General features: G+C 42.4%; 2 protein-coding genes across 6 annotated transcripts in view; one reads left to right on the plus strand and one right to left on the minus strand.

The window, feature by feature from the left end:
* LOC306962736 (copine-1-like) overlaps positions 1 to 14,158 on the minus strand; it is a 78,939-nt gene that overhangs the window by 33,973 nt on the left and 30,808 nt on the right. For 2 of the 4 annotated variants that reach the window (XM_079555998.1, XM_079556000.1), the window contains exons 13-14: positions 12,405 to 12,538; positions 11,453 to 11,689 (exon numbers count right to left, since the gene is read on the minus strand). In XM_079555998.1, coding sequence (XP_079412124.1) covers positions 11,453 to 11,689; positions 12,405 to 12,538 — 371 coding nt within the window. Of the gene's footprint in view, positions 1 to 10,657; positions 10,952 to 11,452; positions 11,690 to 12,404; positions 12,539 to 14,158 lie in introns of those variants that run through there. The other 2 variants (XM_079555999.1, XM_079556001.1) reach the window with 2 other exon arrangements.
* On the plus strand, positions 222 to 7,129 carry LOC306962982 (uncharacterized protein). 2 transcript variants are annotated; one of them, XM_079556400.1, is made up of 3 exons: positions 222 to 336; positions 2,058 to 5,345; positions 7,104 to 7,129. In XM_079556400.1, exons 1-2 carry the CDS (start codon positions 237 to 239, stop codon positions 5,342 to 5,344), a joined length of 3,387 nt encoding a protein of 1,128 aa, XP_079412526.1. In that variant the 5' UTR covers positions 222 to 236; the 3' UTR covers position 5,345; positions 7,104 to 7,129. The 2 variants fall into 2 exon arrangements, with proteins under 2 accessions (XP_079412526.1, XP_079412525.1); XM_079556399.1 differs by lacking the exon at positions 7,104 to 7,129 and having other exon boundaries at positions 2,058 to 5,457.

Below are 14,158 nucleotides of genomic sequence, written 5' to 3' on the forward strand. Positions count from 1 at the left end.
TTGCCCTTTGCCAACCAAAACACAGTTTGGTTCAATGGTAAGAGGATAGTGATGAAAAACAACTATATTTCTGCTACAGATGACGATTGTAGCCACAGCTGCCCTGGGTAGGCTGCTAAATTGTGCCATTGGCCTCTCACCCACTCATGCCCCACATTCACACGTAATTTAATGATAAAATTGTTCATAAATCTTATTGAGACAAATGTACCAGCATAATGTTTCTGTTTGTGCAGATGGAAGGTGTGGGGAGTGAAACCTTGGAGATGCCGGCTCTCGGCCGTCCCTTTAACCTGGGGATGTTGTACGACTGCAGAGCGGACAAACTGGTGCCCGGTAAGAACCTGTCCCTGCACTCCCTGATCCATTTTTCTTTGGCGTTGTCCAGGGCCGGTTGCAGAGACAGCAGTGTTTCTGATGTCAAAAAAGTCAATCTCACCCATGCCATATTTTACACAGTGTTGCCGTAGCGATGACCTCAGTAAGGTTCATATAAATTAACAAACTGCAATGTATAAGGTCAATTAAAACTGGGCGCAGAGAAATTGTCAAAAAACACTTTACATTTTGTCAGGTTCAGAGAGGGCATGTGAGCGTGAAAGTCCTTGAAACGGTTGAAATCCTTGAGTTTAATTTAGTTTATTGGTTTATTTGACAGGGACAGAGCATGTTAATGAACAAGCCACACCGGATTGTAGCCTTGGGCTAATCATCCATCGTCCCCCATGCACACTCTCAAAGACACGGGGAGAACATGCAAACTGTTGCAATCCTTGAAACTGATGATGTCCTTTAAACTGGGCTAAAATACAATTGTAAAACAGCGATGGCACTTCATTTCTATACAAATACTCTGAAGGTTAACTGACAATATAACAGTATAGCTGAAGAAATTGTGTGATGGTAAGCGCATACAAGACAGGATTTACTACGGCACTGAAACTGCTGAAGTCCTTGAAAAGGCTGAAATCCTTGAAGTCCTTGAAAAGGCTGAAATCCTTGAAGTCCTTGAAAAGGCTGAAATCCTTGAAGTCCTTGAACCTGGAAATCCTTGAAATTGTTGATAACCTTGAAAAGGCTGAAATCTTTGAAACTGTTGAAGTCCTTGAACCTGGTGAAGTCCTTGAAAATTATAAATTCCTTGAAATGGCTGTAGTCCTTGAAAATGATGGAATCCTTGAAACTGCTGAAGTCTGAAACTGCTGAAATTGCAGAAGCTGCAGAAATGGCTGAAAGACCTGAATGTACCTGGAGTCCTATTAAAATGAATGGGCAGAATTCCCAATCCAGTAGAAAAAAGCTGGAAAACTGCTGATTTTTTCTGATCATGCACAAATTGCATTGAAACTGTAAATTTGCAGAAGCCCCATTGTAAGTAAATGGGAAAAATTAGGGGAATACCGGCCAATTACAGAAAAAACGAAATTGCAGAATTCCCAAAAGTTATAGCAGGATTCTCCCTTTTTGAAGTATAACTTGCAGTAATCGCTGAAACTATGAAGGCTGTGAAACGCGCAGAAAATCCGGAAAAACATGTTATAAAGAACATTAAAACCAATAGTTGACTGTGGAATCAGTAATAGTGTAATCCAAGATTGAGGGCGACAAAGGGCGTGACACCACCCCCTTGCTTTGGGCAGGGCAGTTGGAGGACCAATAATCGCCGCTTTGTGGCTACATTTGTCCAATAGTTATGGATAATAGTCAAAACCATCCATCTTCTTTCACTTGTTCGTTGTCGGGTCGTGGGGGCAGCCCACTATAGCGCCTCCTGCAGGTGGTTGATGAAGGACGGCCTCACGATTCTAACCGGGCCTGTTGTCTCTCATAATGAACCGCTCTTTGTCTGACCTCGGTCTCTGGGAAGCCCCTACAGGAGAACGAAGCCCCCGACAACAGAGCTCCCAGGATCAAACCCCCTCACCATGTTAAGGCGACGGTTTGAGGAGGGGAATAGTCAATAGATTTGTAAATTTACCATCATCAAGTTTATATGCAAATTTTAAAAATGTGACTGTTGGGACTAATGTTAATATTTATGATCCTTTCTCTTTCAGGGTTAACGCTTTGGGATTATGAGGCGCTGGAGAAGGACATGACAGAGAGGCCTAAACCCAACAGTGAATTTGAGATCGTTGCATCTGAATCCATCTCTAATAAGTTCTCGTCACTGGGAGTGGAAGCTTCTCTTAAAGCTAGTTTCTGTAGTGGACTCATCTCTGTCGATGGCTCGGCAAAATACCTGAATGATGAGAAGACTTCGAAAAACCAGGCCAGGGTCACTCTGCAGTACAAAACCACAACCAAGTTCAAAGAACTTACAATGAATCAACTCGGGAGAGGAAACATCAAGCATCCGTACGTCTTTGAGAAAGGCTTAGCCACACACGTGGTGACGGCCGTCCTCTACGGAGCTCAGGCCTTCTTCGTCTTTGACCAACAAGTGTCTGATACTGAAAACCTCCTGGACATTCAGGGAAACATCCATGCAGTGATCAATAAGATTCCCACTATATCCATCGAGGGAAAAGGAGATCTGAAAATGGAAGATAAGGATAAAGAAAAAGTCAACAAATTCTCCTGTAAATTTCATGGAGATTTCAATCTGAGCCAGAGCCCGGTGACGTTTGAAGATGCAGTGAAAGTTTATAAAGACCTGCCCTCACTCCTGGGCCCCAACGGAGAGAAGGCCGTCCCAGTGAAAGTGTGGCTGCTGCCGCTCACGTCTCTGGACTCTGCGGCCGCTAAACTGGTGAGACAGATCAGTGTAGGCCTCGTGTTTGAGGTGGAGAGAACTCTGGAACTTTTTGGAGACCTACAAATGAGATGTCACGATGTGATGAAAAGCACTACTGTGCGTCAGTTTCCCCAAATCGCCACAAAGATCACAACATTTATGCAATTCTGCTCCGAGTTCAAGCTGGGATTCCAAAGAATATTGGCCAGAAAGCTTCCGTCGATCCGTGGAGGAGGAGAGGAGGAGGCAGAACTTGCAGAGATACTGAAGAAACGAGCTGCATCTCCATTCAGTAACGACTGTCTGAACCAGTGGCTCAGCTGTAAAGTCAAAGAGGCCAACTTTATCAAATCGTTCACAAATATGATGAAAAAAGCTGAAATCATCTCTTCACAAACAGAACTGGATGAAAGGTCATGTGACATCAAGAATGCCGTTTGTTTTGTCTTCACCTCTCTGGAAAATGAAGAGCCATATTTCGCTGCTTTAGACAAGTATCTAAAAGGCGGCGAATCAAGTGAGCCGAGTCCACGAGCCAAGGACATCGAGAAAGAGCAGTGGTACAGTTCCAAATCCATCCGAGAGGCAGTCGCACAGAGAGCTAGGCTGTTTGGGGATTTCGCCGAAGCCAACCAGGACAATGAGGAGGTGAAGTTCTTCATTGTTGGTTTTAAAGATGAAACCTATGAAGGTTCAACCATCTGCCATTACGAAGATGGATGTGAAACCACGGACAACTTTGAACCCCCAACAAAGCCAGAGGAAGTGAAGGTGGCAGAAGTTACACACAACAGCGTGATCCTGAGTTTCTATGCCCCCAGACGTGGAGCACAGGCAGTCACTGGCTACAGGCTGGAGTACTGTGAGAGTGGAGGACAGTGGAAGCAGCAGACTGATGCTAAGGCCGGGACGGTCGTAGTAACTGGACTGACTCCAGACACAGAGTACAGCTTCAGAGTGAGCGCTGTCACTGATGTGGGGCTGGGACCTCTTGCCGAAGTCAAGTCTAAAACTTGCCCTGAACCCGAGGGGCCCATGCGCCTCGCGGAAGAGCTCCAGAAAAAGTGCAAAGTAATAGAAACCAAAGGATCTCTGGAGATCTTAAAGGTGCCACTGAAGAAAGACAAGCTGGATATCAAAGGCTGTGCCAGGTTAATCTACGGGAAAGACTCAGTCAAGAAGAACCGTACCATCATGGTGATGGGAGCCACCGGCGCGGGAAAGTCCACTCTCATCAATGGGATGATCAACTACATCCTGGGCGTCCAGTGGACCGACCCATACCGCTTTAAACTGGTGGTTGAGAAAGCCAAATCTCAGGCAGAGAGTCAGACGTCTGAGGTGACCGTGTACAAAGTCAACTTTGATGATGGATTCATGATCGACTACTCTCTCACCATCATCGACACGCCAGGCTTTGGGGACACCAGAGGCATCAAGAGAGACCAAGAGATCACCGAGCAAATCCGGAACCTCTTCTCCAATAACTTTGGGGTCAATGACATCCACGCCGTCTGCTTTGTGGTCCAGTCTGCTCTCGCTCGTCTGAGCGCAACACAGCGCTATGTGTTTGACTCGGTTCTCTCCATTTTTGGTAGCGACGTGGCAGAGAACATCAGGATTCTGGTGACTTTCGCAGATGGTGAGATTCCTCCCGTTCTAGAAGCGATAACAAAGGCAGAGGTCCCATGTCCCAAAACCAAAGATGGCCTGCCGGCTCATTATAAGTTCAACAACTCGGCAGTGTTTGCTGAAAACCAAACCTCTGGGGGCTTTAATGAGATGTTCTGGAACATGGGCAAAGCAAGTATGAGGAGTTTCTTTGACGCTTTAGAAAAGATCGAGCCCAAGAGTCTGACTTTGACAAAAGAGGTGCTCCAAGAAAGAAAGCGGCTCGAGGAATCTGTGGATGATTTAGAAAGGAAAGTAAAGGAAGGATTGGCCAAGCTTGATGAGATAGAGCAGACAGAAGATCAGATCAAGAAGCACGAGGCAGAGATTGAGAGAAATAAGGACTTTGTGATCACTCTCAAGGTCACCAAGCCTTTTCAGGAGGACATTTCTGGAACGGGGAACTACATCACCAACTGCCAGGTCTGTCATTACACCTGCCATTATCCGTGCCTCATAGCAGACGATGCGGCTAAAGCAGGGTGCTGGGCAATAGGTCCAGATGGAAACTGCAGAAAGTGCAAAGACAAATGTCACTGGAGTAAACACTACAACCAGAAATACAGATTTGAGTACAAAGAAGTCACGGAGGAGAAGACAGTTGACGAGTTAAAGAAGAACTATCTTAAAGGGGCCGAAGAGAAGAAAACAACTGAGAATTTAGTGTCAAAACTGAAGAAAGACTACCAGTGGTTTAAGGACAAAGTCAGCGCGATGGTGCGTGAGGCCATGGGCTTCATAAATCGACTGAATGCGATCGCCCTGAAGCCAAACCCCCTCTCAGCTCCAGAGTACATCGACATGCTCATCGAGACAGAGAGGAACAAGCATGACGCTGGATGGCAAAAACGAGTGGAGTATCTTGAAGAAGAGAGGAAGAAGGCGGAATTACTGGCAAAAGTTGGCAAAGGAGGGGAAATTCTGTTCACTCGCTGAAGTAAGTCTAAGTGTTTACTAAAGCATTGTGGGAAATAAGCAATAAATGTGAAATTAATTGGGATCATGGGCTTGAAACTAGAGATGCACCGATCCAGTTTTTTGCTTCCGATGCCGATACTGGGGGTTTGAGTATCTGCCGATATCCGATGCCAAGAGACGTTTCTTAAAGTGACAGCTGTGAGGGAAAAAGTCTTGTCTTTTCTTTCAAACAAAATGTTACAGATCCATTACCAAATATAGCTATCAACAAATCACTGGACTTTTCTGCACTAAATGTCTTCGGCTACATGACTGTAATGAAAAGTTTTTTTTATGTAGTGAGTTTATATGAATGTAACTTAACAATCATTACAATTATATCCGTTATTCTCTAACAGCGTTTCATAAACTAAAATACAGACATGTGTTCACTCCAGCAGAGGATAATATTATTTTGTTATTTTAAATAGTTTTGTTTTAATTTGTTTTTTAAGTTTAAGTTGCATTAATCAACTTTTTATGTGGAAAGAGTATATATTATATATACATTTGTGCGTATTTGACCATGTAGTGATCCAGCGGCTGTATGAGTGGTCAGCATGGCGCCTTTACTTTCCATCACAGAGGTCTCCAGGACGCTCCAGGACCAACTGTTTGGGAGGTTTTCACTGCGGACCAGAAAACCTACAAAACAAATGATCGTGGAGAGTTGTAGAGGCCACCATGATGGAAAGTAAAGACACCATGACAAAGCAGACAGTTCAGTTCAGTATTTAAAATCGATCACTGATATCGTATTTTTCAAGATCAGCTCTGATGTTTGATACCAGGACCTGATCTCCCTACTGAGTAACAGCCACTGTTTCTAGTTTCAAAGTATTTGCCCGAGCAAAGATTTACAGTGTTACATAGAAGTTGAGACGCCTCAGATTAAAGGAACAGGCCACCGTTTTTCACAGCAAAAAGGAAATATCTAGCATTGTCTTAAATGACTTGAATTGAGGAAATATTTCTTGTTTTAAGCGTTTTTCGCTAATTTAGACATTTTTCCTGATCGGACCAAGTTTACTTTGCTTGTTTGAGGACGTTTAGACTGGCTCGAAGGTAAATCTCGCTTGAAATAAGAAAGTAAAATTGCCAATGAGATAAGACTGTTTTTCCTACCCCATTGGCAAAGAAAATGACCTGAAATAAGAACGAAATGTATCGAAACGAGTCAGAAACATCTCAGAACAAGTGAAATAATCTAGGAAAAATGCCCAAGAACAACTTACCTAGTCAAAACAACTAAAATTTGGATTATTATGCTCAAATTGAGATGTTTATACTAATCTAGTTAATGACTTTTTGCAGTGTTCCATACTAAGATATGTTCTTACCTGAGCTTTGCCGAGTCAGTCACGCAAAACGACCAAAGATGTTGTTAGTATTTAACCTCTCCTCCTCTCCTCTATGGGGCCAAACGGGGGTGACGTTAGAAGCGACCAAGCTCTTCCACGTTTCCCCTATTTAAATACGGTTACGTGAGTAGTTAAAGTGAAGATATTACTGCGTAGACATCAAAGTGCTCCTAAGGTGTCATTACGCATTACAATATAGTACCTCTTTTTATCCACTTAGAAAATCGACATGTTTAGTTTTGTGTAACTATATTTGAATCATGTGAACGCAACCGTATTAAGATTGGTGGCTTCTAACTCCACCCCCGTTTTGCCCCATAGAGGACATTCATTTTCTTTTTCACTTGTCTCTAAACCTGTTCTTTTATCCGTTGCAGTGCAGTCACTGAAAGTGGAAGAAATGCATGGACTGAAGAGCAACGGAGAGAAACTGCATTTTTAATACTATATAAACCTGAAGGCGCATTGAGTTGCCTTGTGTACGAAATGCGCGGTATAAGTAAACTTGCCTTGCCTTGATCTGCATCAGTGTATTGTATGTATCTAGACTCATGGTGGGACTCGAATAAAATGTTTCACCGTGTAGTGCTAATTATAGCCTTTGTAATTAATCAATCACAGTTAAGCATGATTTATCTCGGGGCTGAGGTCCGTCTCCTTTTCTTGTTAAATCCACTGGAAATACGTCCCACTAATTCTACACATTGGGACATTGCCAGAACAAGTAGGGGGTAGAAAATACGTAATTTGAACATTTTGTCTAGTCCCTTTAAGGCTAGGCCCAATTGCCGGTGCTATTGGTGCTACAGTGCCCTCTGGTGAAAAATTACAAGTAGCAAAAGCATCCCCAACAGAAATATGTTTCCATGGCAATGAGCTATTTTGTAGTAGATGGTCTCCTTAAAGGTATTCTACGGCTCCACTATTACCATTGGACGTCAAAACACAACAAATGATCATCCCGTTAGTTTATTGGATTCATATTTTTTTCATAACATTGCATCCTTTGATTCAGTTTGGCATTTACTCCTATTTTTGTTGTTCAGATCTGTCTTCTGAGCTTTAAAAAAAAAATGTTACTGTAATTTGTTTTTTAAGTGTAGAACTTTCTTTTCCATAGTGTGCCTTTCGTTTAATTTGTTATTGTATCTATGCCCCAAATTGATAGTCAGGCTTATGCAGTTCATGTACATAGTTACAGGTAACAACTTTTGTAACTTTGAAGGCTGTGGAGTTGCTCTTCTTCTTCCTCCTATCGGCTCGTACCGTCTGTCATAGTCTCAGTAGTTAATACAAAGTTTTTTATTGTCTCTCATACTTAAACTTAATATTCTATTCAAGTATCTCTGCTATGTTGGTTTATACTTTGTTGTGGCTATGCATAATATTCTTGTCAACCAGTGATCAGTGGATAAAGAATCATTATGAATGTATTTACCTGTACTGAAATAATAAAGAAGTGAATTAAAAGAAAAAAAGTTTCATTTAACAAGGTACAGCACCATAAGTTTACACACACTTTATAAAAGACACATTCACATTTTTTCTCACTGTCTGACATGAAACCAGAATGAACTTTTACTTCTTTTGTTTTTAAGTCAAGTGGAATTTTTAAAATTATTTCTTTTTGCTAAATTCCAGAAGAAAGAGATGAATTTTGAAGCAAACAGCTGAGGAGGAAGAGGCGGTTACTGTCAGTGCCATGATCTGAGGTCACACACAGCGGGAGTCTTTGTGAGAAATGTCTTTATCCACAGGTGAACAGCAGCATAGAAGTGACTCAGACTGATCAATAGCAGTAATGTAGTGCCTCCTAGTGGTCAGACACCCAAACTACAGTAGATGTCACTATAGTAAAAATACTACACTAAAATAACAAGTAATATAACTAAGTTACTTTTTAAAGGGGTAATCAGTAGTCTGATTACTTTTCGAGTAATATGTGGCAACACTGCTGACGACGAGGGGAATAAACCGAGCAGAAACATTGGTGAAACTGTAAAGGCAACTGTATAAACACATGAATAAAAAGACATTACTTTGCATAAATATGACACGACAGGCTTCAGTTTCATTTCAGTTTTATTTATTTCCTGCTTTAGAAACAGCTCAAATATAAAAATAAACAAAGTGCAACGTCTTGGACTCACATCAAACTCCTCGGTCCCGAGTGCGGCTTTTGGCAAAAGTTTAGAAGCAGCAAAAACAGCAAGAATCCAGAATAATTAGGTCGACCGATATCAGTTTCTCTAAAGACGCCGTGGACATTTTTGGCAGATTTTGTATGAAGCTTCTAAAGTGTAAACTGTGACAGCAGGGGGCGCTGTATTAGAGGCATAGGCTGATTTATTAAAAACATTCTTCTACAGTCGATACTAGAGATGCACCGATCAGGTTTTCTGCTTCCGATACAGATACTGGGGCTTCAGTATCTGCACATACTGACCCACAGAGAGTCTTTCTCTGGGTGATAATTAGGGCTGGGATCCATTTGATTCTCTTCGCAACGGCCCGATTGGATTCACGATTCAATGTGATTGATTTTGGATTCAGTTAAGGACATCACACAGATCCAATTTGACTTGGATACGGACATATTCTCAGAAGAACTAATGCTGCAAATAGAAACTAACTTGGTAAATGAGTAAAAATATGAACCCAGTGCAGTAACATTAATCATGTGCTTTTGTTGAACATGACGTCACATGGGAAAAACATGTATTAAAAGTCCTGGTCTTATTTTTGTTTTATTGCTTCTCATTGATAATGTCCCATCAAGTGTTAAACCTCTTTGCTAAAAAGTAGCTTTGTTGCATGTGCGTAAAGTAAACAACATGGCTGCCACTGTGACACTAACACTGAAGCTGTCCAGACTAAACCTTTGTTTGGAAGATTTGCAGGACAAGGAAACATGTGCAAAAGCCGTTTTTTATCTTTACTTGTTTGTTGCCAAGCTATAACTTTGGTCCCGGAGGCTAGAGGGACGAGCTCAAACTGAACGGTGGAAGAAGTTTCTGTCTCATTTAGCTCCAAAGTTCTTGTCGATTGAAATAAACATAGTTCATGCGTCACACACGGCCCTTGGATCGGTTTAGGGTTTTTTTGAATCGATATCAGGCTATACAAAGGAATCGATTAATGAAACCCAGCCCTTGTAATAAAGTGATCGGCCAAAATCGATATTGTAAAATGCCCAAATATCGGCTCGATATATCGGTCGACCTCTACTAATAATCCAGCATCAGGTGGTTCATGATACAAAACAAGTACAATGTTTAAATGTGGCGTTAACATGGTACAGTTATAAAGGCACAAACACAATAAAAAAGGTCCCTTTGCTAAAGCTAGTAAAGCTAATGCTAATGCTAAGGCTAACGCTAAGGCAGCAGTGGTTTAATGTGGCATAGAGTTAAAGGCGTCTTGTGTTAAAGCTGTCAGGCGGAAAGTGCAGTTAGTGGCGAGCGCCAAAGCTAACAGAAGTGCCAACGCTGTCCTGGCGTCTGATTGGCCGCCAGACTTCAGCTGCTCTGTGATTGGTCGATATGAAAAGGTGAAGTCAAAGGAATGATTGGCATTTTTCCCACAGACAGAGGTGTTTCAGTGTTTCTGTTGGACGTAATTAAGACTTAGATCACTCTTTAGTTTCAGAATCAATGTTGTTTACTTTATATTTGTATGATTCAGATTTCATTAATATCTAATCAAGGCCCAGAGTTCTTCTTTGTGCAGTGAAAGTCCATGTTTTTAGTCCCTTTTTGACTTTTTCTTTAGTCTTTAGGAGTTGACCCAAATATGTGCAGGTTTAACTCTCAGTAACAACTTTGACTTTAGTTTGAGCCTCGTTTCAGTCACAGAAACATGACTGACTAAAATAATAAAGATAATTAAGAGTATTAGTTAAGAATAATTAGGTTTTTGAACTGGTCGTCTCTGGGACTGGATCCACCGTTATTTCTGATGTTCATAACTGGGAGGTCTGTGGGAAACTGAATGTGAAAGTGGAACAGCCAGAGCTGGAGGAGAGGAGGGAGTGGTAGTTCTTCACGTGCAGCTGTTGTCGTCTGCGTCGGGCGCCGTGTTGGACCCAACGCCACTGCAGGGGCTGATGGGAGTTTCACTTGGGGCTCGGCGGCTTCTGCGGCTCCAGGCCTCTCATCTTAAAGTAGGAGACGAGCTGTGTGGGAACTTCAGCCAGAACGGCCTGAGCCAGTGCTGCTGTGGGAGCCTGGAGGTCAGAGGTCACATGTGGGTCAGTGTTGGTTTGAGTCATTAGAACCGAGCGCCATCAGAGCTGGCGAAGGAACAGCACGACACGCTCGCCTGCCCCTAAACACACACCAACACACTCCCTCTCGCCGTGCACGTCACGTGCACATTCATACAGAGGGAGGAAAGAGTGAGTACACCTCCACACATGACGTTATGTGTTCCTCCCAAACAATTCAACTTGGGTTCGCTCCACAGCACTGGAACAATAAACTGTCAGGGCTTCAAACTGTGACCATTTTAGTCGCATATGCTCCCAGATGTATGCCTTTGTGATCTAAAAATAGAATGACTTGCAGGTTATCGATACCCTGGGGGTCTCGGTTTGCTAACTGAGACCCCCAAAAAACATTAAGGCAGTAACAATAATACTGTAATCCAAGATGGAGGGGCCGATAATCGCTGCTTTGTTTATATTTTACTATTGTTTCCCAATTTCCAGTAAGATAAACCTCCTCACCTCCTTGTACTCCCTGAAAGGCACGAACTGCACGATGTCCCTCTGGACTCGGTCTCCGGTCGTGGAGCGCAGGACGCCGTCGTCTCCGTCCAATAGCGTCATGGCGGCGAAGTCCGCAGGCCCCACCCCCACGATGATGATTGACAGCGGCAGAGACGACGCCCGGACGATCGAGTCCCGCGTCTGGTCCAGGTCCGTGATCTCTCCGTCCGTGAGGATCAGGAGGACAAAGTACTGCTGTGAGGACAAAGTACTGCTGTGAGGACAAAGTACTGCTGTGAGGACAAAGTACTGCAGTGAGGACAAAGTACTGCAGTAAGGAAAAAGTACTGCAGTAAAGTCAAAGTACTGCAGTAAAGTCAAAGTACTGCATAGGACAAAGTACTGCAGTAAGGAAAAAGTACTGCAGTAAAGTCAAAGTACTGCAGTAAAGTCAAAATACTGCTGTAAGTAGTGAAAAAAAATGCCCAAAAAATAGATTTAAAAAAAGATAGATTTGAAAAAATATATACATTTTGAAATAAAAAAGGGGGAAAAAAGTGAAAAACAATGAACAAAATGGAAAAAGTAAAGGAATTATAGAAAATGTGATTTAAAAAAAAAAAATGTAAGTGCATTGAAAAATGCAATAAAACTACAAAAACAAACCATCTTTTTTCATTTTTGTTGTTAACGCAAAAAGGACAGAAGTCAAAGTACTGCTGTGAGAGAAAAACATCTTTTTCATGGGAACCCTCGTATTTGTAGTACTCACAGATGCAATAGTATTTGTAGTATTAGAAGTAGTTTAGTTTAGTTTATTTGTTTATTTGAGCAGTTGGAATTTTGCTCAAAAGGAGTGGGCCGAAGCAAAAGCTTATAAACGCCCCCCCACGAAATCAGTATTTGGAGTATTTGCAGTATTTGTAGCACACACAGATGCAGCAGTATTAGCAGTATTTGCAGTACTCACAGACGGGCTGTTGCTGGAGGCGGCGCTGGCGGCGAGAGACGACACGTGGTTAATGATGGGACTGAAGTTGGTGGGTCCCGACAGTCTGATCGTCGGCAGGACACGGCGGTACGCCTCTACAATCCCCTCGATACCTACAAGTACACACAATACTCTTATTACAAGTACACACAATACTCTCATTACTACTGCCTCTACAATCCCCTCGATACCTACAAGTACACACAATACTCTTACTACTACTGCCTCTACAATCCCCTCGATACAAGTACACACAATACTCTTATTACTACTGCCTCTACAATCCCCTCGATACCTACAAGTACACACAATACTCTTATTACTACTGCCTCTACAATCCCCTCGATACCTACAAGTACACACAATACTCTTACTACTACTGCCTCTACAATCCCCTCGATACCTACAAGTACACACAATACTCTTACTACTACTGCCTCTACAATCCCCTCGATACCTACAAGTACACACAATACTCTTATTACTACTGCCTCTACAATCCCCTCGATACCTACAAGTACACACAATACTCTTACTACTACTGCCTCTACAATCCCCTCGATACCTACAAGTACACACAATACTCTTATTACTACTGCCTCTACAATCCCCTCGATACCTACAAGTACACACAATACTCTCATTACTACTGCCTCTACAATCCCCTCGATACCTACAAGTACACACAATACTCTTATTACTACTGCCTCTACAATCCCCTCGATACCTACAAGTACACACAATACTCTTATTACTACTGCCTCTACAATCCCCTCGATACCTACAAGTACACACAATACTCTTACTACTACTGCCTCTACAATCCCCTCGATACCTACAAGTACACACAATACTCTTACTACTACTGCCTCTACAATCCCCTCGATACCTACAAGTACACACAATACTCTTATTACTACTGCCTCTACAATCCCCTCGATACCTACAAGTACACACAATACTCTCATTACTACTGCCTCTACAATCCCCTCGATACCTACAAGTACACACAATACTCTTATTACTACTGCCTCTACAATCCCCTCGATACCTACAAGTACACACAATACTCTTATTACTACTGCCTCTACAATCCCCTCGATACCTACAAGTACACACAATACTCTTATTACTACTGCCTCTACAATCCCCTCGATACCTACAAGTACACACAATACTCTTATTACTACTGCCTCTACAATCCCCTCGATACCTACAAGTACACACAATACTCTCATTACTACTGCCTCTACAATCCCCTCGATACCTACAAGTACACACAATACTCTTATTACTACTGCCTCTACAATCCCCTCGATACCTACAAGTACACACAATACTCTTACTACTACTGCCTCTACAATCCCCTCGATACCTACAAGTACACACAATACTCTTATTACTACTGCCTCTACAATCCCCTCGACACCTACAAGTACACACAATACTCTTACTACTACTGCCTCTACAATCCCCTCGATACCTACAAGTACACACAATACTCTTATTACTACTGCCTCTACAATCCCCTTGATACAAGTACACACAATACTCTTACTACTACTGCCTCTACAATCCCCTCGATACCTACAAGTACACACAATACTCTTATTACTACTGCCTCTACAATCCCCTCGATACAAGTACACACAATACTCTTACTACTACTGCCTCTACAATCCCCTCGATACCTACAAGTACACACAATACTCTTACTACTACTGCCTCTACAA

This window comes from Gobius niger (assembly GCF_951799975.1).
Source record: "Gobius niger genome assembly, chromosome: 5".
Classification (NCBI taxonomy): Eukaryota; Metazoa; Chordata; class Actinopteri; order Gobiiformes; family Gobiidae; genus Gobius; species Gobius niger.